Source organism: Mixophyes fleayi, chromosome 2 (assembly GCF_038048845.1).
Source record: "Mixophyes fleayi isolate aMixFle1 chromosome 2, aMixFle1.hap1, whole genome shotgun sequence".
In the NCBI taxonomy this organism is placed as follows: Eukaryota; Metazoa; Chordata; class Amphibia; order Anura; family Limnodynastidae; genus Mixophyes; species Mixophyes fleayi.
The window spans coordinates 30,487,341-30,514,782 of NC_134403.1; the positions used below are offsets into that span (position 1 = coordinate 30,487,341).

Consider the following 27,442-nt stretch of genomic DNA (forward strand, 5'->3'; position numbering starts at 1 on the left):
TGTAGGGGAAGAAGCACCAGAAATGCATCTATAACATAGTTGCCTACTATCCTGGAATGTTTGGGAGACTCCCAAATTCTTTCTGGACTCTCGGGAGAGCAGGGCAACAACCTGAATCCTGCCCGCTTCGTTGGTGAAGTGGTTGGGGGCGGTGTTAATCGCGTCATCCTGGTCCTCCCTGCTATAATAGGTCAAAATGGTATTGTATAGCAGGAGGTGGAGCCTAGACGCGATTCGCATGGCCACACCCCCAGACACACAATCTACCGTACTTTGTAGCTTTATTTTTACACTGAAATTTAAAATGAATCTAGGACATGCCCTATCCCAACTATAAATCTGTCCCCGCATTTTAAATTGACCTCCCCCTCCAATGCAACATGGTTTTGCCCAGGTGCAAAGTTACTGTCTTTTATGCTCTCCTTAATGACACAGGCCCATAAACTCCTTGTTTGCTTACACACAGGGATTTGCCGGAAACCATGCTGCCCAAAATAAATTAAAATATTAGGATAAATTATGACTACATCATACTTACCAACTTTACAATGTTGGTATCCGGGAGCCTGCGAGGGAGGTTGGCGTCATGGGGGGCGGGCCTCCAAAATCTGCGTCACCAGGAATCGCGGCGTTTGTGACCTAATTCTGCCCACTTGGGCAGATCCGGGATTTTGCCACATTCGCCCGGGAGTCCGGGAGACTCTCTCAAAATACGGGAGTCTCCCGGACATTCCGGGAGAGTTGGCAAGTATGGACTACATTAGCATATTATTTTTTATAAATGATCTTGATTCGGCTGTAATCATGACATCTACTTTACTCCAATTTTGGTATATGCAATTTTCACACAATAACCATCTAAGAAATTACTTTTAGTTCTCAACAAGTTGACCACAACTCAAGTCAATGATTTACATGTACTACGAATTGTTATTTTGCAGATTAGGGCACGCTTATTGAACAAGTACAGAAATATACTCTAATATTAGACAAACGGCAATTTCCAAAGTCACTAGATGTTTATGCCGTAGAAAGGAAGCGGCTACAAGCTTTGAATGCTGTCTATTTTAATAAACAGTGCAGTTTCCTTAATAAGTGGAATGTTCAAATCAAATGTTACTCTTTATAAAAAGTCAACATCCATTGGGGAAAACTTACATGATGGTGGATGAAAGTTATTCCATGTGGTCCACAATTGCTCCTGTAACAGAAACATAAATGTTATCTTTTTGTGATATGTCAGTATGATTAATGATTAATGATTTATAACATAGATTTGTATGTGTACATTGCAAAATAATCCTTATGTGTATCTGTACTTGTGTAAAAAAAACCTGTTCTTTCCTATCTACTATTAATCGATCTGTTGCTGATATTTTCTTAATTGGCTGACTCATGCATTCGGTGGCTGCATTATCTATGGCAGTGTTGGCTAACCTGTGACACTCCAGGTCTTTGTGAAACTACAAGTCCCAGCATGCTTTGCCAATATATAGCAGCTTATTGCTGGAAGGGTATGCTGGGACTTGTAGTTTCACAAACACCTGCAGTGTCACAGGTTAGCCAACACTGATCTATGGCATTAATCTTGGTACCATTTGCTTAATATTGCACCCATTGTAGAGTGTGTTGTTGAGCTAGGCAAGAACAAATCAGTCTGAACTTATTCTGCATCGTGGAAGCTGGTGTGTACTGCAACTTTTTTTTTTTTACACTGTTAATCCTTATGTTGTATTAGTATGTTATTTATTTGTATGTTTTGCATTCTGTAGTTTTAAATATTGCAATGCAAGTGGTGTAATATTTGCATTTGACTGCATCCTAATCGTTATTGTAGTTATTTGATTTTTTTTAGAAAAAAAATAATGCACCATCCAATCACTGTACTCGAATTTAAGTTTTTTTTTATTAATATTTTTTTTGCAAAAAAAACGTCATGCATTTGGGGCATAAGTAAATTCCTTGTTTCACCTCCAGGGGGAGTTCTGTGCGCCACTGCAGGGTGTGGTCGGTTGTTTGCATCGGAAACTCAGGGGCAGGTAATTGTTTTACATTCCTGCGTTATAATCGTGCGGTTTTTCTATTGCATGTTGGTAAACAGGTTTATGTCAACAGGTGCAGATCCACTTACTGGGAGACGACTGTAAGTATTGATCCACGATTTGTATAATATTATATTGCATTGTCCGTTTTGTTTATTTAGATCCGTTGTTAAATAATATTGCCCACTTTATTATTTGCATAAGTCTTCACTGCTCTTATGTAAAACATTTTGCAAAGCAGATGGAGGTTTTAATGGTTTATGTGTAAATGACAGCTACAAAAATAGCTTTCATGATTGTCGTTTGATTTGTTTGCAGTCCTTATGCACTTTTTTTTCATAAACTACAGAATGGGACATATGTGGTGCAGTAAGATATTTAAAAAGTGGGGTGATGCAAATTATAAAAAGTTATGTAGTGTTCTAAAGTTTAGTTTAATGAATTACATCAGTTCTCTACTCATACAGGGAAGTGTGATGTGAGAGTTTATATATATACCTATATATATATATATATATATATATATATATATATATATATATACCATTTACATATATATTCATTTCTTGTATTTCTCCACTTTATTATATAATATTAAGTATAATATATGTTTTAGCCCTTGATCCACCTCTTTTTAACTGTACCTACAAACAATGGATTGTTTAAATGGGTAAATTAGTGTTCAGTGTAGGGTAAGATAAGATAAGTATTGGCAGAAAAGAATGGTTCTGAATACTCTGATTGGTCCATTTTGTAGAAAAGAAAAATAGGTTGTCAACAACGTTTTAAAAATCTTTAACTATTGTGACAATCATTGACTATTTTTAAAAGAAGATTTTTAAAGACCTGGTACAGTTAGGCAGGTAAAATATTCGGAACATGTTTATGAATTGCAATTTCAAAGAAAACGTATTTCTTTCCGCTGTTTTTTTATCAACTGTGACTTTGTGAATTTGGCCCATTTTTAGTAACTGAACAGATTACACCTTAGCACACCTTGGGGTCAGTCCCGGATCCAGGGGGGGTGGGGGGGGGGGGGGGGCGATCGGGGCAATCGCCCCCCCCTAGCAGACACTTGTTGCCGACGGCTGCACAGTAAGTGCAGGTCCGTCCAGCCGTGACAGGCAGGGACAGTGTGCTGCCCGGCTGCTCTGATTGTGTAAAACACAATCAGTGTAAAACACAATCAGAGCAGCCGGGCAGCACACTGTCCCTGCCTGTCACGGCTGGACGGACCTGCACATACTGTGCAGCCGTCGGCAGCCTAAGATGTTAGAAAGGGGGCGGGGCCTAAATCGCCCCGGGTACAACAGTTTTCTAGATCCGCCCCTGCTTGGGGTAGGTGGGTAACTAGCTTTAATTGAGTGCGTTTTGCAATGGTTTACTTTGAATAGAGTCCTGCATACGAAAAGCTGTAAGAGTGAATCAAAAGTAAAACAAGTTTAATGTATGAATTTGATTAACATAGTCGTGCATTTGACGTCACAATATTGCATCGTAAGGTTGCATAAATACACAGGTAAATTAAGTTTAACCTTTCATTAATTCTAATTGCATTTAGAGGAATGCATAACAAAGCTCGCCATTGTGACAATTGCCAATTTAGCCTCAAATCGGGGGAAAAATTTTCCTCCTCATCCCAAAAATAGCATTTGGATATAGAAACTATTTATCGCTCTACATATAAATTTTTATAAGACAGGTATGCAATCCATTTTTAAATTCTGTTGGAATGTCTGTGTGAAATTGCAATCGACATCTCTTATGGTAATGAATCTCGTATCTTTACCACTCTTACAGTAAAGAACCCTTCCTATGCAGATAGTGAAACTGTATTCTACTCGTAATTGATGGCCCATTGCCCTCAGTATGGACCTTGGTATGAAACGTTTGTTAGACAAATCTAAGGATTAACCTTGAATATATTTATATATATTTATTAGGTAACATCTAAAACACCATTGTTTACAAAGTAAAAGAACCTAGGGGGGAACTCAATTGTCAGCGAGTTCTTTTTATTCCCCCCGCAGCGTAAAAAAACCCCAAAAACTGCGGGTTTTTGACGGCTATAGCGACCGTTTTGAGTTAGCGCAGCGGGAAAACTCGTGCAATTCAATTGAAAAAGAGGGAACGCTGCCCCCTCGCGTTAAAAATTGTGTTTGCAAGATTTTAGGTCAGTGAAGGGAGTTTTAACGCGATCATGTAAAAAAAAAAAAAAAGTTTTCCATACATTTCCATACATTAGATTGCATTACACATTGACAATATCTACATTACAGTACTTTCTTTACCATATTTTTTTATTTAACTATTTTTTACCATACAATCATCTATATTTTCTATACCATGTCAAAACACATTACTACATTCATATTTGTACCAAACACATACATAAATATAATTAATTAGTGATTTTATTTATTTATGTTTATTTTATTTCATTATTTTTTCACAAGAAAATCAACACAAGTTAGGCATTAGTGATAAACATAAGTTTAACTTTTTTTTCCACATTATTACATGATTTCAAATACTTTTCAGAGTTTTTTTTCTTTTTAACACACCCCAAAGAGGTGCGAGATAAAACAGAATATTTTCCTGTTTTACCCGCCGCGTTAAAAAACAATTAAATAGCTTTTAACACGGCTGCCAATCGCACACCCTATACTTTCAATAGACCTTCTACTGGAGCGCGAGAGGACCGTTTCATGAAAAAAAACTGAGCGTTACAAATGGAATTGAATCGCAAGTAAAGTTAACCCGCTCTAAAATGATAAAAAAAACAGCGTTACAATAACTTAGCACCATCAAAAAACGCCTCACATTGCTACTATATGTTGTTGAGCGCTGGGCCGTCTTTCTGACTGGGCACGATGGGCAGGTGCCCGGGGGCCAAGCGGACAGGGGGGCCCGAGGCAGGACTCTTGCAAAAAAAAAAATGCTGTTTGCAGGTCCCCTCTTCAGTGCTGCGCTCTCAGTGAATGTCGGGCGTGATGATGTCATCACCTCCGACATTCACTGCGCGGAGGAGCGCAGGACAGCGACGAAGAAGTGTAGGGGATTGGACTCCGAGAACAAGGCCATTGAAAGGTAAGTTAAAGGGGATTTGGGAAAAAAAGTGATATTTGTATGACCGATCCTTCTCTGTCACCACCACCGAGTCTCTCTCCCCCCCGTCCACCCTTCCAGTCGGGGTCCCCCAGGGCTCTGTTCTCGGCCCCTTACTCTTCTCTCTGTACACCTCCTCCCTGGGTGAACTCATCAGCTCCTTCGGCTTCAACTACCACCTTTACCCTGACGACACTCAACTATCATCATCATCATCATCAGTTATTTATATAGCGCCAACATATTCCGTAGCGCTTTACAATTGGGGACAAACGTAATAAACTAATAAACAAACTGGGTAAAACAGACAAAGAGGTGAGAAGGCCCTGCTCGCAAGCTTACAATCTATGGGACAATGGGAGATTGACACATGAGGTTAAGTATACATTTTGCATCTTGGCCCAGCCAGACTGCAAAGGTAGGGTGACTCATAAGCTAAATGATCCTGTCACACAATAATGTTGGTCCGGGGGTAGTTGTCTTGTGTGAAATTGTGTAACAGGCTAAAGGTAGTGAGGTTAAGATGGTGGTTGAGGAATATTATACGCTTGTCTGAATAGGTAGGTTTTCAGAGAACGCTTGAAAGTTTGTAGAACAGACTACCACCTTTACCCTGACGACACTCAACTATACCTCTCCTCTCCTGGTCTCTCTCCCTCCCTCCTCTCTAGGGTGTCCGCCTGCCTCTCTGCCATCTCCTCCTGGATGTCCTCTCGATTCCTGAAACTCAACCTCACCAAAACCGAGCTGATAGTTTTTCCTCCCCCCCATACCTCATCCCCTGTCGACCTCTCCATCAGTGTCGACAATTCCTCTATCTCCTCTGTCCCCCAACTTCGCTGCCTTGGTGTCACCCTCGACTCCTCTCTCTCCTTTGGCCCTCATATCCTCTCTCTTGCTAAATCCTGCCGCTTCCAGCTGCGTAACATCGCTCGCATCCGGCCCTTCCTCTCCCAAGATGCCATTAAATGCCTTATTCACTCTCTGATCATCTCCCGCTTGGACTACTGCAACCTCCTCCTTACTGGCCTCCCCCTCTCTCATCTCGCTCCCCTTCGATCTCAACTTAACGCAGCCGCTAGGCTTATCTTCCTTTCTCGCTGCTCCTCTTCTGTCTCCCCCCTCTACCAATCCCTCCACTGGCTCCCCTTCCCCTACAGAACTCTGTTCAAGCTCCTCACTCTTACATACAAGGCCCTCGCCAACTCCACAGCACCCTACATCTCCTCCCTCCTCTCTACTCATGCTCCATCCCGTCCTCTCCGATCTGCCAATGACCGTCGCCTCTCTTTCCCCCTCATCACCTCCTCCCACGCGCGTATCCAAGACTTTGCCCGCGCTGCCCCCCTCCACTGGAACAAGCTCCCTCCCTCCATCAGGACTTCCCCTAACCTGTCCAGTTTCAAACGGGCTTTAAAACCCCACCTTTTTCTTAAAGCCTTCCAGTCTCCCACTTAACTACCTACCTTATCTTCTGCCTCTCCCCCTTCTTTCCCCTTCCCTGCCTCCGTCCTTCTACTCTCCCTCTCTCCCCTGTGTTTCTCCGTCTGTCCACCCCTCCCCTAAGATTGTACGCTCCTCTGAGCAGGGCCATCTCTCCTCCTGTTTCCACCACTTCTAACTCTGCTCTCCAGCTACTTTGCCCTCCTCCTCGAGGGCCCTCCTCCCCCCTCTGGGGGTCTCCCTGTCTTCCGCGCCCTCCTTTTGGGCCCCGTCATTTGCGGATACTCCCCCCGCCCTCACTAGCTGTGCATTGAGCTTACTGAGTTACTGTGCTTTATGTTTACTGTACTGTGCTGTCTCACCTTGTATTGTAATTCGTTTTTGTCCCTGTACGGCGCCACCTTGTGGCGCCCTATAAATAAAAATTAATAATAATAATATATATATATATATATATATATCACTTTTTTTACACACAAACGCACACTTCTTTTTTTTTTTTTACATATATAGGGGCCCCTGTGCACTGCTTTGCCCGGGGGCCCATACTGTTGTTAAGAAGGCCCTGGTTGCGCGGTCCTGCTCCGTCAACTAGTAAACTTTCGGCTTGTTGCTTGCCTCTTTTCCTGCCTCCCACAAGATCATCAAAATCTTCTTCTGAAATACTCTGGTCTGCTGGGATCATTCTGATGTTCTGATTGGCTGCAGTTTGCCTTATTCCCACCACATTCCCAAGTGGGGACATGCAAGAGATGAAGAATTATACCAGAAAGTTGCTTTGACCATAATCCATCGCACCTTAAAAGGTGTGGTTTGATTTACATAAAAAATACATGAACTTTTAGTACTTTATGATCTGTCCTTCGTTCTTCCAACTGCTAATAAAACATTCTAGACCAATGGTAAAAATGAAAAGTATACGGTACATCCGCAGTGGGTAATAACATACCATATGTACACAAGAACTTCCTATCTTATTAAGATAAAAATGCAAATACAAAACGAATTGTTATTTTTATCCTAGTCATTTTTTTCTCCCTTTGAAATTGTGCTGAGCTACATCTCTATAAGCGGGAGTATCGTCTACCAACAGATATGCATCTGTTCAGATAAAACTGTTCCGTGGGAAGAAAATAAATGTAACTTTGATTTATTGTCCTAGTGAAATTGTCATTGCAATTTATCCTTGTAGTAAGTACACCATGAAACGGTGGAACTACATTGTTAAATCAGAGCACTGCTTGTAGACTTTAAAACTGTCCAAGCTTGATAAGATGGGCGCAGGGCTTTAGGGGGGAGAAAAATGTACAAGCACGACAGTAAAATAATTAAAGCACCACTAAACAAAACAGCAGCGTGACAGAGTAAGTAATTGACTCGCGTCAGATGAATTTAAAAGAGTAAAAGATAGGTGATTAATATAGAAAGAAAATAACTAGAAGGGTCGTTCCCAAGGGTATGAGGGATCGCTGTCATATGGACAATGTAAAATGTTATCTTATAAAGTGAACTGCTAAATTTTACCATTTACCATTTTTGTGTATTATATTTTTGCTACTACTTTTTGCTTTGTTACATCAATACCATCAAAGTGGGCTATGGTCTACACCAGGGGTCAGGGAACTTTTTTACCTTTTACCCCCAAATATATTTAGATACGCCGACGTTACCCCCTTGATTTGAAAGGAAGGAAATCATATATTATTATTTATTGGAATTCAAAGGGGCATATTCAATTGTCGGCGGGTAATATCTCACTGGAGCTGCGAGCTGAAATCCAGCGAGTAAATTACTATATTAACGGTTTTCCTGCGCAGGATTACCGTAATAACGGTAATATTTTTTGAGCGCGGGATTTTCGGCGATCCCGCCGTCAATTGAATATGCCCCAAAATGTTTTGAATCTATTAAAAATTTCTTTGAAAGCTGATGTTGCTTCATTTTTGATACGAGAGCATCAATATTGGGGCATTTTGATGTCAGAGCAATTTGGATACAGTCTTCAGCGTCCAATCGATTTCTCTGCTTTGTTTTTATGTTCGTTAGAGTGGAAAATCCTTGTTCAGAAAGGTAGGTTGTTGCAAAAGGCAGCAACTTTTTGACTGCCTCCTCATGTGCAATTTTGAATGCATTTGCGGTCTGTTGACATTCAAAAATATGACAGATCTGCTTTGTTCTCAAATGCAATACGTGCTTCATTATTGCATCGAAGCTCAAGAAGTGCCTCTGCCAACCCTTGAGGCTCTTCTGGTACAACAGCAATTTCACATTTAAAGGGGTCTACAATCCAACTGACAGCATGTGAATCGGCAGCATTACCCTCAGGAATTTCATGTTTACCCCATTTGGGGTAATTTAGCCCTGTTCCCTGACCATTGAGCTAAAGCATGCAAATTTCCTTCTGGGCAAACCATATTGCCCCACAAAGGGATGCAAATGCATATGTGTAAAGATAAAATAAAAAAAATTGATGTGCTCCTCATTGGGGCCAATTCAACGCGGCCGCGTTAATCTAGGAATAACGCGGCCTGCGTTAGTACGGTAAAAGGGCACAGTATTACCGCTAGTTCGGTAATTTTAATGCTGATATTTACTCGCACCTCTCAGGTTAAAATTACCGTATTAAAGATAATACTACTAATGCTGCGTTAATCCCAGACTACCGTGGCCGAATGGAATCTGCCCCATTAAATTTGCCCCTCCTCTCCCTTCTCTTTAGCTCAGCATTGTCTTGCCCAGGTGCAAAATTACACCTAGTTGGATTTGCTTGTAACTCAAAATGAGACTCTCTGTGTTTAGGACAAAATGTTTTATCTAAGCTCTTTGTACACTGTGCTGCGGGAGAGCTATGAGACACAATGACCTTTAATTTTAGGATTAACGACTGTGTTTTAATTAGATTACTTTTTGACACCATTATTCAGTCTATCCATTCTCTAGGAACATGTAACAGCACAGAGACTTCGTGCCTCAGTTCCTTGTGAATGAATAGGCTGCATTTTCCTGAATATTAGGCTACCTTCATTGTATGGAGGCAACAAGTATAATTTAAGCATTTGTGCTACAGTAGGTTTGCCAGTTACCTTACAGTCAACATATAATATTATATATTATAGAGTGTTACTATATCGCCAGGAGAGGTTATCAATTTTACACCAGTGACACATTTCTGAGTTTCCTTATGTCTGACATATGCATTATGTAAAGATTAAATGGAATATATATATATATATATATATATATATATATATACATGCACGCATATATATATATATATATATATATATATATATATATATGTACCTGTCTTTAGTGTCCCCGTACATGATGTGTTAAGCAGGATCAGGATTTGTTTTTGTTATTGAGTTATTTGAATATTAATACATTTTTTTAATAGGAGAAATGGCCGGACGACCTCCTAAAAGAAAGCTGTCTGATAGCGGACATGGTTCCTCTGCCGGATCGTCTGAACTGGTGCGTTTCCTTTGTATGAATATTATTCACTGGGTGCCTACTGGGTGCATGTGCTGCAATCTTCAATTCCCTGTATATGACAACCCATGTGATGTATTCCTAATGGAGCTGGTCTTGCTTATCCAAGGCAGTCTCACAAGACCTTAGTCACAGTCTCATTGCAGGACATTTGATGGACTGGAAACTATTCATAACAATGCACTGGAAAGAGCAAAAAGACTTCCTCTGTTGTAGTATAGGGAAATGTCCAATCTTCAACGGGACTCAACATCAGCAGAACATCCACTCTTTATTAATTACACAACCAGATAAGTGATGAAGGGTCCTAGATCAAGAGAATGCAGCTTATATTATCAATTCCTTAGGAGCTAGTGAAATCACTCATGGGGGTCTCTTCGTCTGCCCATCACTAATGTGATATTTAGAATGTACTTATCTGTAGAATAAACTATAATCTGCAAACAGCTAAAGGCGCTGTTAACACATCGTATAAAGCAGTAACAGAACTGTAAAACAAAGCGTACAGGAAAATAGAATACAGTAATATAAACAACTCTATATATGTGAGTAGTGGGAAATAAAGGTGAAATAGGCAGAGAAGACGGGTGACAATAAACGTCATTACTCCAGGAAATAGTTCACTCTCCTGTTCCCAACCACGGGATTAACTGTAATATGAATATATCAGGGGCCAAATTCCCAAGTACCAGCGTTATTCCCATATCAGCGACAATGATTTTATGTTATAAATGATTGGAAAACTATTCATTGTCGTACAGTTTGTTCTTGGCAATCCCAACAGACTGATAATTACCTAAATGATCAGTGACCTATATATTTCCCCAGAAATATACTAAATGAACGTTTCCACTCATAAGGACATTTTTTTCTTTAGAATTAGATGTGTTAGATGTGTTACTAAACACATTCCTACCTTATTTGCATTCATAGTTAGATACACTCTCAGATATAGAAAGTGTATCTAACGGTATTTAAATATGGTGAAATTGAGGAGCCTTCTCTCTGCAGTCTGAGGGCATTGTATGTGTACATGCACGCCCCCACCTCCCAGCTGAATAGTCCCAAAATGATTGTCTGCTTGTCTGTTCTTCAGTGGGGGCCTTCCTCGCCAGATTAATTTCTCCCCATTATCCCCTCCCTCGGGATTCAGATGTCACACAGTAGGAGTGGTACGTTTATACAGTAGCAGGTTAGTCTGTGTCGAGAAACATAGAATGTGACAACAGATAAGAACCACTTGGCCCATCCAGTCTGCCCATTTTTTAACCTATAGTAGCCACAAACCTTATTTGATCCTTAGTTCTTTGTAAGGATATCCTTATGTCTATCCCAAGCATGTTTAAACTGTACTGTATCAGCCTCTACCACCTCTGATGGGATGCTATTCCACGTATCCACTACCCTTTCTGTAAAGTAAATTTTCCTCACATTTCCTCTGAACCTACTTCCCCCCAGTGTCAGTGCATGTCCTCATGTTCTAATACTTCTTTTCCTTTGTAGAATGTTTCCCTCCTGTACCTTGTTCAAACCCTTGATATATTTGAAAGTTTCTATCATGTCCTCCCTTTACCTTCTCTGCTCCAAACTATACATATTAAGATCTTTTAGTCTTTCCGGGTAAGTTTTGTGCTGTAGGCCATGCACCATTTTAGTTGCCCTCTTTGTACAGTCTGCAATGTATTTCTATCCTTCTGGAGATATGGCCTCCAGAACTGAACACAGTATTCTAGATGAGGCCGTACCAATGACCTATATAGTGGTATTATTACTTCTTACTGATTCCTCCCCCTATACAACCAAGCATCGTCAGGGGATGTGAAACTACAGTCGATAGCCAGCTGATAGCTGGCAGGATATGCTGAGACTTGTAGTTTCACAACACCTGGAGAACCACAGGTTGGCCAAACTTGCTTTATAACATTGAGGTGGGGATAATTTTGAAGAAAACTTGTGTGAACTTTCACCAAGAGACTCGCTAGTTGCTTCACAGTTGAATTATGCCAAAAATACTATTCTTACCTTGAAGCATGGTGGGGGAGCAAAATGCTATGGGGATGGTTTTCTCTTTCAGGTAGTGAAAAGCTTGTCATAATGGAGGGCTGAATGGATTCACCAAAAAAAAAAAATAAAAAAAAAAAATGAACCCCTATGTGGTGCTTACAAAATGCAAATTGCCACCAGCTGCTTTAATATAGGGGCCGCTAAACCAGTGAATAAAAGAGTAAAGATCAAAACAAAAAGCATAAAGCGCTTGGACGTCAAAGAAATTCACACAGCCCTACGTGGACTTAATAGATATATTTTAAAACACATAAGCCTTCTAAAAATACTGCTAACACAATATATAAAAATACTGACACACATAGACTCTCAGTTGTAATTTGCAGCTAAAGGTGCTTCTAGCAAGTATTAAAATAAAGGGAATATTTATATAATCAGTTATTGCATCAGTCTGTTTTATATTTGTAATGATTTAAGAAAACAAATAAATATATATATATATATGAAGAATGCCAGACGGGTGGCTGCTTTTTATAGCTATTGAACAGGACGTTTTAAGGTGAACTCCACTCAATACTAAAAGTTCATTTTAAAGTAAAGCGTACTTACTTCAGAAGCGCTGTTCATTTGATATACTGGAGTACCAGATGGATTTAATAGTCCCAGGCCGCACTTCTCTCTGGGGGGCAAATTTACTAAAATGCGGGTTTGAAAAGTAGAGATATTGCCTATAGCAACCAATCAGATTCTAGCTATCATTTTGTAGAGTGCACTAAATAAATGACAGCTAGAATCTGATTGGTTGCTATAGGCAACATCTTCACTTTTTCAAACCCGCAGTTTAGTAAATCTAGCCCTAAATCTACTGCTCTCTGTTGTCCTATTCATGCAAATAGAAAGATCATGAGGAACGGAGCATTAACAAGGAGTGCAGTGTGGCACTGTTATATTTATCTGGTACCTGGTGGATTTGACAAATGGCCTGTCCAAACTAATTATGCTTTTTCTAGATGGGTTCCTTTAACTCCACCCAAAATATTTGTTTCTGTTTTGGGTGGGGTTATACATTTATAGTATTAGGGAGCGTATTCCTCTAAAAACTTTGGCCGTTATGACTCAAAATATAGTTGTTATTGTTTATTCTACTTTGTTTTAAATGTAATTTATCACCGACCATTTGTGTTTGATGTTCTATTTTCGTAGGAGTGTATTTTTATCTGCATGTTTTCAGCGCTTGTTTTGACCCTTACATGTAACTTTTACTTATTTTAGAACTTCCCCGGGGATGAAAATGACAACCCCAAAGTTCTGTATGAGAAACGTAATGTCAGCAGCAACGGAAGCGGCGGTACCATTTGTAGGTATCTTATATATTGTGCAGTTTTACTCTTTGCGCAGAGATTTGACTTACATTGTAAGAATTTTTGTTCTTCATGATGAAGCTTATGCATGTAGGAAAATAATGGAGACTGTAATATGTGTAACATCCCATAACAGCCACTATTACTACCGTAATATTTCTATCCTGGGTTTACCCATTTATCTGTCCCAAATTGTATCCGGTGTCGCTGTGTCTGTTCCTCAGTGAGGTCAGTTTGACAGGGAAACAGAATGAATAAGCTTCACTGTGATTCGCTGCTAGACTGTCCCTGTACAACTGGGCAGCTGGTGTAAGCGGTGGTGGACACGCTTATGTTTTCCGTGGGATCTTTATTTTAGAGATGTTCACTGACCCCCGTGTTCTGTTTTTTTCTTTGGATCTGGATTAACTTGCGTGTTTTGGTTCCTGATTTTTTTCTGAAATCCCAATTTTTGTGTGTGCTAAAATCACATATTTTTGCTTTTTTTTCCCCCGCTACATTATTATTAGCCTCAATAACACTAATTTCAAGTCATTTGCAGTAAATTTTGACCACCTCACAGGTCACAATATTATTTTCATACACTTTCAAACAAAGACTGCAGATTTAGAAGACCAAGCCTGCCAGACCTATTATTTGTATTTCAGCAATGACAATTAGCAATGGAGCAATGGAGCTCTCCTGGAGACTGCTACCCCTCCTCTTTCTTTTCTACCTATGACGCTGCCCAACTGCTCTACAGACTACCAAGAACTGTGCTACCCCTTCTGTGTCCCTCTGTGAAATGGCGCCGGATCGCCGTGGAGGGCGGTACTTATAGAATCCAAAGCTCCCAAGATCCGATGACGTAACAATGATGTTATGCCTCGTTTTCAATTCCGAAAACGCGCGAAAGTGCCGAGGCAGCTTGGTACCGAGCTGGAAATTTAAAGCGGCAATGTGGGGACCCCTAAGGTTAAGTGTTTCAACACTTAACCCGACATTGCCGTTTTAAATTTCTATTGACAGACGTCGCGATGACGTCAGCCTGCAGTGCCGAACACTCCTCCAATTGGAATCACTTGCTGTCAGCATGGTGCTCCCGTCGGAGATCTCCAGCGTCGGGTTGAAGGTAAGTCTGTTTATTTTCCAATCGGTTTTTCATCATTTCGTATTTCATTTGTAGGCCTTCTCCATGTCGGAATACTGGTAATAGGTAAGGTTTACCCAACCTGGTGAGTAAGTGACTTGTTGAAGGCTACAAGGAGCTGACCCAGAAACTAAAACCGGGATCTCCAGCAAGTCTCTCAATGTCATTGTTGTCTGTGCAATTAACCACTGAACAAAAATCAGTTAAAATGGACTTAATTCCTGTATTATAATACACCTTTCACCTGCAGACAGGCAAAGGGGAGAGTGTGTACTATTCATTCACTAGAAACCAGTGACATCCTGGAAACCATGTTGTTGTCTGAACCAGTATTCAGTCTGTGTATTCAGTAGGACATCAAAAGACATCATGGCTAAACTGTATTCTCCTACATATTGGTTCAACTCTCAGAATGATTGCCTCAGCTATATATATGATGGTTGAACTTGAAATGCTTTGCTATTCCGGTCCAACTATGTTCCCTAACAAGTATGGACACTGTTAAGTAAAAGTCATTTTACTGTAAAGGACATTGTTAGTTATTTGACCCTGTATCACTTTGAGTGACACTATCTTCATGATGTAATAGATGGAAGGTTATGCATCCCGTAATAGTTTAGCAAAATACCTCACCACTGCTAGAAGCCCTGTCCAACAATTTAGTTATCTCACAAATGCGCATAAAGAATAACAAATATTTTTGCATTATGCTCCAAGTATTGAAGATGACGGAAGTGCACGCAGGGAAATGGAGAAGGGAGGACTGTTAAAGAGAATTCTATTTCCCCAAACCTGAGATTTGTTCCAAATCAGTCATATATTGGCCAATGCTGGTGGTTGGCCCAGACTCCGAGTCCACACACGTCCAATGTCAATGGAGCATGTGGGTTTGGAACAAGTACAAGGCCCCTGGGCTTTCAAGTGCATAACAAGTACTATATGGGGGGAAATTTAGGACTAAAGGGGCTAAGAGAATGTCCTTCATAAGAGAGAAAGGGAAACCAAAACGTTTGTTTTGGGCAGAGCTGTGTTTTATGGAACAACTAAATATTACATTTGGAGCCGTTGTGCTCCAAAATTGTAGTATTGCGTCTCTCTGTACCAGTGTAAGTGTTTACACATCAGTTCTCTGTTCTGGGTGTACTATGAGCATGGAACAGCAAGGTGTATTACCTTCTACTTCTCACCAGCACAGAAAGATGGCTGTAATTATTAAGTGAACGTTGGCATTGAAGAACAATTTTATATCTGAACTCCATCCCATTCCTCCAAAACTCATTCATCAGACCTCAATGTTTATTTCCATATTTAATCTTTTTTACTTCAATTAATTATTGTAGATATAAAATTATGACTCAAGGTCTAAAGAGTTTTTTTTAACTGACGTGAAGGGGGAGATTTACTAAAACGTGGGTTTTTTTATGCGGTTCTCAGAGCCAAACCACCTCCGGATCTGGCATTTCGGAGTGTAATAACTAAAGTCACATAAGATGCGTGGCAGTTTATCAAATCCCTAAATTGCGCGAGTTGTTGGCAAAACCCCATAGTAGAAACGGATGCATCTTGCCTATGCGGAATAGCATGCGAGTGGTAGTGGGCACGGCTGGACGGGTCAGGTGGGTGCCACCCTGCCAGGCTCACTTGTTTTAGCACATGTTAGGAAATAAAGGTATATAAAAGCACTACAAGTGTCAGCATGCACACACAGTCATAGGGGGGATAGAGAATGAGAGTTTGTAGTCATATAGGGGAGAGGGAGATATGCTGGAGAATGTGTTTGTGATATGGAGAATTGAGGCAGCAGGAGGAGTATACAGTATATATATATATATATATATATATATATGGGGTTTACATAGAATGACGAGAGAATGAGACAGGTAATTATCTGTGTAATCAGTAAGGTGGTGCAGTATTTGTTACATATCTGTATGTTTTGCTGCTCAGGCCAGCTTAATCCAATTTAATTCCAGTATTTATTCCTGCATTAACTACAGTATTATCTCCTGTATTATCTTCAATATTATTTCCTGTATTAACGCTAACGTTAACTACAGTATTACTTCCTGCATTAACTCCAATATCAACTCATACATTACCTCCCATAGTAAGTCTTGTATTTGCCCCAATATTAACTCGTACATTAACACTAGTATTATCTAAAGAATTAATTCCAGTATTATTTCCTGTATTTACTCCAGTATTAACTCATGTATAAACGCTTGTATTATCTAAAGTGTTAACTCCCAATATTAACTCCAGTATTAATTCCTGTATTAACTCATACATTATCTCCAGTATTAACTTATACATTATCTGCAGTATTAACTGTTGTATTAACTTCAATATTAACTCATACATTATCACCAGTATTATCTAAAGTATTAACTCCAGTATTATCTTCGGTATTAACTCCAATATTAATTCCTATATTAACTCCAATATTAACCCCATTATTATCTTTTGCATTAACTCCAGTACTATCTCCTGTATTAACTCCAATATTAACTCCTGCATTAACTTCAATATTAACTCCTGTATTAACTTCAATATTAACTTCAATATTAACTCTTACATTATCACCAGTATTATCTAAAGTATTAACTCTAAAGTATTAACTCCAGTACTACCTCCAGTATTTTCTATCTCCTGTATTAACTCCAATATTATCTCCAGTTTTATCGCCTGTATTTACTCTAAAATTAACTAATACATTAACTACATTATTATCTAAAGTTTTAACTCATACATTAACACCAGTATTAACTCCTGTATTAATTCCAATACTAACTTAAGTATTATCTCATGCATCATCTCCAGTATTAACTTTTTAGCTCCAATATTAACTTGTGTATTAAGTCCAATATTAAGTCCAGTATTATCTCATGTGTTAACTCAAATATTAAGTCCATCAACATACTTTATATCCATACTTCATATACAGGTGAGCCTATGCTGGCTAATAAAAATAATCACTTGCATAGTTATCCTGATTCACTATGGGAGTGGTTTCTGCAATGAACTCACCAGTCCGGGTAACTGAAGGAATGTTTGCATGGATCTCACAGATCAATGCACACAGACGTATTAAAGGTGAGGAATACGAATATCATACGTATAACTTAACAATAAAGCAGTAATTATATAGCCTTGAATAACCGAGAAAATGTAACAAACTATCTGCGCAGGTCCCATTGTCCCATCAGTTAGCTACACAGCACCTGTCTGTTCTCTCGCTATGTAGGGATGGGGACTTGTTCAAAAACTCACTTCCTTCTTTCTGTTCATCACCTCTCATAGCCAACGTAGCATACACAGCATGCTATTTGAGCAATCTCGCCTATCAGAACCACATCTTAATCTCCTGCTGTTTTTGTGGCACTTTGACATGCAGTCTTACAGACTGCCGCTAAATGCATTGCAAGATTTCCTTTCTTTCCATGTGTGAAAATCGGGATCGCCATTTCAGATCTGTAGGTTTCTTTTAATGCCCTTTGACGTTCGGTTTTGCCTATAGTGCAGTAAATTGCAAAAGTTTGCAAACCGCCCATAAAAACGGCAAAAGTCTTGCAGTTTGGCCAAATCGGGCTCTAATATAAATCCCCAGAAGTGTGTTTAATACTGTATCTTTTGCTATTTTATTTATTTTTGAGCTGTTTAACTTCTTACCCGTTAGGCACAGGAAAGTTTGTCCATATATATTAATAGAAGTTACAAAAAGCACAGTTATGTGGGTGTAATTTGTATTAAACCTTATACTTTCTTTAAAACAAGGTTGACATTGTATTTAAAGCCCTGTGTTTGTTTTTGTCAGATCTAAGCGGTGGATAAAGGTTCCGTACTCACAGGTAGATCCCACCATGCGGATGTGTCACATGGCGCCAGTAACTTTTCTTCTAGATATTATTATTCAGGTTACTAACGTAGCTTCTTGTGTATTATTTATACGCGGTGTCAGAAGAATGATTTAACAGGGGAACAGAGCCAGCAGACTTCCATTTTCGATGTAATCAGTTTGCAGTTTTGTGATATGAGTTATATATTGGAACTGTCAAGAACTTCACTCCAGGATAGATGATCGCTGTGGTTTCTGATGTTCTGGTGTCATTCGGAAGCTCAAAGTTAAGAAGAAACAGCTTTTGAAAGCACATAAAATACCCAATGGTGTCTGTACCTCATAAAACGTGGCTGTGCGCCTCATTTAACATGCAGTACAATACGTGGAGGATAAGAAGTTGTGTTATTAAAAGTAGCTTGAAGTGCAAAAACACAAAGTGTGCTGTGCCCAGGGAGGAATACAAAGGACTGCAGCGGTATTTGGGATTTGAGAAACCTCAGGTTTCTTGTCTACGTGTCGCTGATCTGTTACTGCTGATATAAAGTAGACAGGCTTCCGCAGATCTGAGCGCCCTTCAATATTCTCTCATGACAGGACTGCAAGATACAAAGCGAGAGGCTTATAACACGTTTGTTCTAAACATTTATATGGCTGTGACGGAGCAAATCCAGCCACTGTGGGCAAAATTTGCATATGGAAAAACCATTTTGTGTTGCAGGGGGTAAAAATGCACAACTGATTTATAGTTGTGATGGGGGCACGGTGTAGCCCACATCTAAAATTCAGTGTAATAATACAGCAAGTCAGTATGTGTGCAGCATTTAAAAGCATGCAGCATTTGTCCTGCATGAAAAAAATATATATATTTAAACTGCAATGCAAGATTTGCTTAGCTGCAATGGTTGCACACAATTCTAAATCAGCCCCTACATGTTCCACTGATCTTTCTTTTTAAAAGGATTGTATTCGCTCTGCAAGGCGTACTAAGGATTCAAATGATAATTTACTGAAAGTCCTCAGTGAGAAATCAGCACCTTTCCCTGCACTCTGAATGCACGGAAACTTGATGCCATCCCCATTACAAATATTACTTTTTATGGCAATGTTTGAAAAACATAAAGGGCCTGATTCATTAAGGGACGTAAACACGATTTTGTGCGTATAATCTGCACAATTACTCTGCGAATGCCCAGAACTGGACCATGCACCACAGACCGCAGCAACATTTCATTCATCTTTGAGCGCAAAGGACACTTACTACAGGCTATGGCTTCAGGGAGGGAACAGGGCGGGAAAGGCCCAAATGCTCGTAGTCAATGTACAGACTGCCAAACTCAAGTGCACGTATCGGCGTCCGATTCAAGCTCTGGACATCTCTTAGGTACTTGTTTTTCAGCCATATCTCTTGCTTCAGCTACAGGTCTAGTCTAAGTGCTGATTACTAATGATGATGGTTCCCCCACTGAAACACTTCTGTTCCTGTTTAGGGCAGACGTGCCCTGCAAGCTCTCCATTGGTGCCCAGCTTGGTCCTCCATCTGAGCCCCGTTTTATACCTCTGTAGATGCCTTCTTGGATCCCTGATCCTGTTATTCATCTACCCTTTCATGGGTGCATTTTTTCTCTCTAACTTTGGATCGTTTGTCTGACTTGCGGCTGCCACCTACTACAGACCCTGGCTTGGGCCTAATCTCCGACGGCCTACTTTCTGTCTTCCACTCCTGTCGTCTCACGCTGTTTGTGCCCTGATGTTGTGCTGCCTACCTGCTGTCCATGCCCTGATGTTGTGCTGTTTCCCGTCGTCTGGTGTCCTGCTGACGCCTGATCCTACGGTCCTGACAGACGCTGCCACTCCAGGACGCGAATAAGGCCTCTTTCTCTTGTTGTTCCTGGCCTGCTGTTTCCTGCTCCAATGTCCTGCCACTTCTGCCACTGCTCGCTCCGGCTCCTGATGCTGCCTCCCAGCCTGGTCTCAACCGCACCTTCTCCCTGCCCAGACGGCCTCAATCTCAGTCACTACTGTGCATGACTGATGTCTGCCTTCCGCCTCTCCTCCCCCATTCCACTCCCCGACCTGGACTCTCTCCCTGCTGTCCTTTGGATTCTCTCCCTCTGTCCATTGCTCCATCAGATGCTGCCCACCATTAGATGATGCAGACTGTCTCCCTGGATGTCTCTCCGCCCGATTTTCTCCTCATTTACTCCATCACTAGACGCCTATCTGCCCCCATTCCCTATCTACCCCTCACAGTATTCACTAAACACTTCAAGAAAATCCCGCTCCCTGGCTGACTTCAGTCATTTTAAACAGATCCTCTCTTCTTACTGCTCCGCCCTCTCCCCTGCTAAACAATCTTTTATTAAGTCCCTCATTTCTTCTCAGTCCTCTAATCTCCGTCAACTCTTTGTCACGTTCAACTCTCTTCTCACCTGACTGCCTCTCTGCCATCTCCTCTTGGATGTCATTACTCTTTCTCAAAATTAACATTGCTAAGACAGAAATCATTGTCTTCCCTCCTTCTATATCCTCATCCCACATTGATCTCTCTATCACTGTTAACCACACCACCATCTCTTCTGTCCCCCAACTCCGCTGTCTGGGCGTCACCTTTGACTCCTTCCTCTCTTTAGCCGCCCCATATTCAATTATTCATTCCCTTGCCCAATCCTCTCTCTTCCAACTACGTAACATTGCCGGCATCCAGCCCTTCCTATCTCAGGTTGCCACCAAAACCATAATCTATGCACTAATCATTTCCCCTCTTGATTATTGTAACCTCTTCATTGGCTTTCCTCTGCTCTCACCTCGTCCGTCATCATTCTATGCTTAATGCGGTCACGAGACTTGTCTTCCTTTCACAACGCTCTTCTTCTGCCTCCCCTCGCTGTCTGGCCATACACTGGCTCCCCTTTCCCTACAGAATTCTTTTCAAGCTCCTCACCATCACTTACAAGGCTCTCTCCCACACTACTGCCCCTTATCTCTCCATCACACTCCCGGCTCTCGGCCAATGACCGCGGCTTCTCTTCCACCTTGATCACCTCATCCTATTCCCGAATCCCAGTATTTCTCCCGCGCCGCCCCTCTCCATTGGAATGACTTCCCTCGCTCCATCCGACTGTCCCCTAACTTATGCTCCATTAAACGGGCACTTAAAACTCACCTTTTCCTCAAAGCCTACCAGCCTTCAACCTAATATTCTCTACATGCTCATTCTCCAACTCTCTCTTCCTCTGTCCCACCACTCGCTTCTCTTGCGATTGATCCCCTCTGATTCCCCATTGTACCTGCTGTCTGTTTGCCCTCCCTTTAGAATGTAAGCTCTTATGAACAGGGTCCTCCTCTCTCCTGTCTTTATACCAGTTCTTCTGCTCCAACTTCTCTATAACTGCTCTGCTTGGAGCTACTGGAGTCTTGGTCACTCGATTTTTGTTCTGTACTGTTTTACCCTGTATGGTAAAATGTTTGTATTGTGTACATCCCTGTGGAAATCTTTTGGGGCCTTACAAATAAATGATAATGATAATAATAATGACAGCTGAGAATACATGCTAGAACAGATGTTTGCAACCAGGAGCAGCTGTAAAAATGCATTTTATGTACAGTAGACATTCATAACATCCTTTTTTATTTTTTATCATTTATACCTTATTATTATATTATTAACAGGTGACATTAATTGAATAGATCAGAGCAGATCTACACCCATCTTCATCACCACACGTATCTTCAGATCCGCTCCTTGATGAAGTCTACCCCTATTTTATTCTGTCCCTTCCTCACTCAGGGGCGCACGCAGAGAGAGTGCTGCGCCCGCGCATGCGCAGAAGCTCCGTTTCGGCAGCACTGTACTATACAGCAGCCGCGGCGCTGTCAAAGAAGTGTCCGCGGCGGTGCTGTATACAATACAGCACCGCCGCGGACGCTTCTTTGACAGCGCCACAGCTGCTGTATAGTACAGTGCCACTATGTGGGGCACTTCGTTAGCGGAGGGGAGGGGTTTTTGGAGACCCAGAAACCCCCTCTGCGTGCGCCCCTGTCACCCCCTTCCATTTTTTGCTTTCTGTATCCCTTAATTTTTTTAAAAAATTTGAAAATCAATAAAATACTATTGAAGATAAAAAAGACCATACTAGCTTTACCTATGGCTTAACAATCGGTATACTCGTTATGTTTTTATGAAGACTAATATTAATAGCACAGTGATATATAGTTATAATATAAGTAGGGTGCATGTGTATAAGTGTTTTCTATATTATATAGTTTTCGGCTTTTATATGGTGAAGTTCTGTGGTTTTTTTCTGTTTGATTTTAGTATTTGCCTTTAATTTTATGTGTTATTCCACTGTTCTGTTTTTTTAACTTTGATTTGTTTTCCAATATATTGTTGCTTACAATGCTGACTAGAGGGTAACTCAACTTCTGAATATAATTTCTTTATTTCTGAAAGTTTTTTTAAATGCATAACAATGATTCTCTTATTTTAGCAGCTGAGTTTGTGTACTAGTTTTTTGTCTATTGTAATTTGAGCGCCGTAGGGTTTTTCTTTTTTCTCTAGTATTGATGAAGCCTGAGTAATATTCCTGAGCACTGGTCCCTTGTACATTCTCCTAAATATTAGTGTAGCCTACAAAATTGCCAAAGGTAACCGACGGGAGCTTTTTAAAACATTTGGCTTTTCCAGGCATTTGTCTGCCACTTCTGTAGTAGTTTCTACTTCTAGAACACCTTGAGAATTATGGCTTGTGGGGATTAAAATGCTAAACCAACATTTGCAGAAAAAAATAGTGAACGAGAAACTATAACTCTTTCATGTTACAGTCTCACGGTGAGGATAGTTCCCTATAAATATAGATGATGTTTATTGTTTTGAAGAATGTTTGAAAAAGAAATTGATTTTACCTTCAGAGAAACACATTATCCGAGTGTATCAAAGATTGAAATGCGAATCAAATATTTGAAGGGTGGAAAAGTTTTTGCATTGCCAATATACTTTCACAGTTCTTGTTTATACCGTGACCTATACTTATGTTGTACGTTGTAGTGGTGCTTGAAAGCTCTCTTCGTAGTCATGTAAATATTTTCCCCTCTAAGCTTCCATTTGCATAGCAAATGGTACTAAAATGGTAATAATGTAGCATAATAATAATATCATTCAAATGCTTCTGGTTCCTGCGGAAACAAATGAAGCCTTAATGTATCGTCATCTGCAAGCTGGAGCCATCATTTTAAATAATGAAGGATATTATCTGAAACAAATGCTAACCTGTGCTTGCTTCATGCGAGGCAGCCATTTTGTTTGCTCAACTGATATCTATGAAAATTCTTCGGCAAGTACTTCTTCTTCGGCAAGTACATTCTTCGGCAAGTACTGACCCTGGTTCGTCTGACTATTTACCTATGCTTCGCCGGCGACAGTCTTGGAGAAGCGTGACCTGCACATCCCAGCTAAGAACAAACCTCCTTGTGGGGGGCCCTGGAGAAGAACAGGGGCGCGTTAGACTCTGCGCCTCTAAGTTCATTAGTGCTAGCTCTGGCAAGTGTTACCATACTACACCTGGTGGTGACAGGTGCATTCCCAAAACAGCTCCACTTTAAAATTGCATATTCTTTCAAATAAAAAAATAAGTTCAGAACTCAAAGTTGAAGTTCAGTATGTGGCAGCATCTGAGGTAAAATTGTGATGGGAATTGAGTATCTCTTTGTGCAGCTTAGGGTTAAGAAAATACTACTTTAATTGCCATATTGATCATGGAAATTTAGCAGAAATTTCAGAATTTAAAAATATATATGTGTTTTCCTGACGTTAGACCAATTTTAGTAGAATTTGGCAATTTGTGACTGCGGCTTTTGTGAAACTACAAGATCCCTGCCCTTCGCTGGCAGGGAAGGCTGGGTCTTGTTGCCCTACGTCAGGGGGTAAATTTATCAAGCTGCGGGTTTGAAAAAGTGGGGATGTTGCCTATAGCAACCAATCAGATTCTAGTTATCATTTATTTAGAACATTCTACAAAATGACAGCTAGAATCTGATTGGTTGCTATAGCAACATCTCCACTTTTTCAAAACCACAGCTTGATAAATTTACCCCCAGGTGTCTGACCTCTGCCATACAGTATTAACATTATAACTTTGATTATAATCTTCCTATAATGACACCTTGTAGAAATAGTGCTTTATTTTATAGACTTCTATAAAAATGTTGGTCATGTAAAATCAAAACAATTAAAAAAACAAAACAAAACATTAAAATGAGCGTTTGAGGTTCCCCTAACACAATAGAATGGAAATATGTGAAATTGCTTGGAGACCGCTGTTGTGGATTTATTTTTGTTGTCACCTGAGCAAAATTCTCTGTAAAGAGGAATTTCTGCTATTACTGCCACATCAATGTATTTATTTCGAGTGGCTTGTCCACTTTAATGCAACCATTCATCTTTTTACAGCAGCCATTCCTTGGGTCATTTTTTTTTTCCTCTTCACCCACAGGAAGATTCCAGAGGACGTAAATTAAGTTCTGACAGGGAATGTGCTAGGGGTTTGCCGTGGCTATAATATCATCTTCACTCCTTATACTGCCCTTCAGTGATGCATCAATCCACGTAGGGTAAAAATGTTTCTCCGGTTTAATTCTTAAGACTCAGATCTTGATATATATTTTCTGTAGGAAATGATCCTCCAGACATTTCAGTTGCTTTGATTGTCATTTTCTAGCAGAAATCCAATTTGGAGATAAACTCAGCACGGACAGAAATGATATACCTTTTCTGTGAGACGCTAGTCATATCGAGGTGCATCACCTTCACTGATGTTCAGAAACATTCCGTTATGGAATACTATCAAACTGAATCTTATTACGGGGAACGTCGGTGTGCTTCTGTATATTTAGTGTATGTAGACGGTCAGATATCAGTTGGGCACTGTCGAAGTCAGCTAATTGGATAAAGTCATTTCAATTAATATCTAACAACTTGATCGTCTTTGTCTGAAAATTATGCGTATAGCACACTATGGCGTGGAGAAGCGTATCCAGCTGCAACGCGTGGCAGTAACAGGTTTTACACATTTACACGCATTCGCACGAACATACACATTTGTAATTAGTACACATTAATTGTAGTTGCTACACACAGTTATTTATGTCGAAATGTAGCAATATTCATGGTTAATATTATAAGTTATAAGTACATGTTAGTGAAATCAAAGGTTCAGGTTACAGGAAACATGTCATGTTTAGTATCATTTTAATCCCCTATTTATCCGCAGTTGTCCGGTTCATTCGCCAAAGGGATCGCACATTGCATACTCTAGTTAGCGATGATACTATATAAATGTTTAAAATGATACTGTCTGTGTAATGTAAATAGACTAGTTTAAACTGGATTCTTGGCGGGAAAATCGGAGTGCATCTCCTGGAGATCTGACCCCCTTTGGATATTTTTGTTTGAACTGGCCTATGACCTGCATTACACTGGACCTTCCTGAAAACTGGACCAATTGAAGCTAGCCACGTCATCTGCATTGTTTCACTGTATTTACTGACTGTATATAAGCGGGGCTCTGGACCTGGTGGACAGTCTACTTGACTACAGCCTTCAGACCTAAATGACTGTGCACTGGATCCAGGGCGCCTGCGATAAGTAACGGCTGTACTTATTTTATTCTGATTTGTTTTTCTGCTACTTTTGGCTATTAAATCGCATTGTGCTTTGGAACCACATTACGGCAATCGACAATCGTTGTTGGATAGCAACTAGACGTGCATAACAGGCACACACTTAGTGATTGTTGCCTCCAAAATAAACCTAAAATTGCTTCTAATATGATGTCCATAACCCATAAGCAAATTTTTGTCCTAATCTGACGCATGCCCCATTAAATCGGATTGTTGTAATCCTTTTACATAATTGTTCTTGTTTTTGTGTGTCTTTAAAATGGTTCACCTTTAAACTATAGGGACATATTAGTCTAAGGCCCATCTGGTCAGACACTAAAATCCCAAAACCACACTCTGTGTGGTGCTTGCACCTTCAATGTTAAGATAACAGCATTATAGACATGTATACAATATGTTATTTTTATGTTCCCAAGGGACTATTATGTATGGTAAAGTATGCTCTATATAAAGACATTTGGGGGCACATTAAGTGGCTTTGTGCTGTGTCTCCTTGGACTAATATCCCTCTGTGAGATCCAGGGTGGAATTCTATTTGGCAGATGCTGGACTGACAAGATGGTCACGCATGGGGTAAGTGTGAAATATAGAAACGCTGTACACCTTGTGAACGTCTACAAAAAAAATACATAACAGCGTTCAGTTGTGGACTCTGTACTGGTTTTCATTGTGCCGTATATTTTGTTCTTCCCGTAGTGTCAGAAAAACGCATCTGCAAAATCCACTGAACCAAAGCTTCTAAAGACTCCTTCTGCACTCTGGTTAAGGAGGGTTTATAAGGGATCCTGGCCACTAATTTTTGGTCTATGGTAACGGGAGGACAAAAATCAACAATGCTGCTCCTTCCAGTATTGAACTTGATTTCCCCTTAGAGCGGTGCTTCGCAAACCCAGTCCTTAGGGACCCCTAACAGTGCATGTTTTCCATTTCTCTTTGCTGGAGCACAGGTGTATTCATTACTGACTGACACATTGTAACAGATCCACAGGTGGTAGTAATTATTTCACTCGTGACCTAGAAAACTTGCACTGTTAGGGGTCCCTGAGGACTGGGTTTGGGAAGCACTGCCTTGGAGTGTCAGTTTGCAAGACCTCACTGTCTATTTGTCCAATTATATGGAGCAGGGGCAAACGCAGGATTTGTAGAGTGGGGTTTCCACACCACGCCACCAGTGGGCGTGACCAGCATGCATGGGGGCGTGGCTATAATATTAGACAGTGCTTGGCTGCTCTCCAACTCTTCCTATCCCTATAATATACATGGGCAATGCTGCATGCACTACTGTTAGGTGCACGCCACCTCAATTATACAGTGCCCCAGGCTTGGAGGGGGGGTTGCAAACCCCCCCTCG

General features: G+C 40.5%; 1 protein-coding gene across 2 annotated transcripts in view; it reads left to right on the forward strand.

Moving 5' to 3' along the window:
* The first annotated feature begins 1,555 nt into the window (after positions 1 to 1,555).
* Positions 1,556 to 27,442, forward strand: part of PIWIL4 (piwi like RNA-mediated gene silencing 4) — a 178,993-nt gene continuing 153,106 nt past the window's right edge. The window contains exons 1-5 of one of the 2 annotated variants that reach the window (XM_075198745.1): positions 1,556 to 1,685; positions 1,978 to 2,039; positions 2,116 to 2,143; positions 9,991 to 10,067; positions 13,362 to 13,446. In XM_075198745.1, the coding sequence (XP_075054846.1) occupies positions 9,996 to 10,067; positions 13,362 to 13,446 (157 nt within the window). In that variant the 5' untranslated portion in view covers positions 1,556 to 1,685; positions 1,978 to 2,039; positions 2,116 to 2,143; positions 9,991 to 9,995. The remainder of the gene's footprint in view (positions 1,686 to 1,977; positions 2,040 to 2,115; positions 2,144 to 9,990; positions 10,068 to 13,361; positions 13,447 to 27,442) is intronic. The other variant, XM_075198747.1, reaches the window with a different exon arrangement.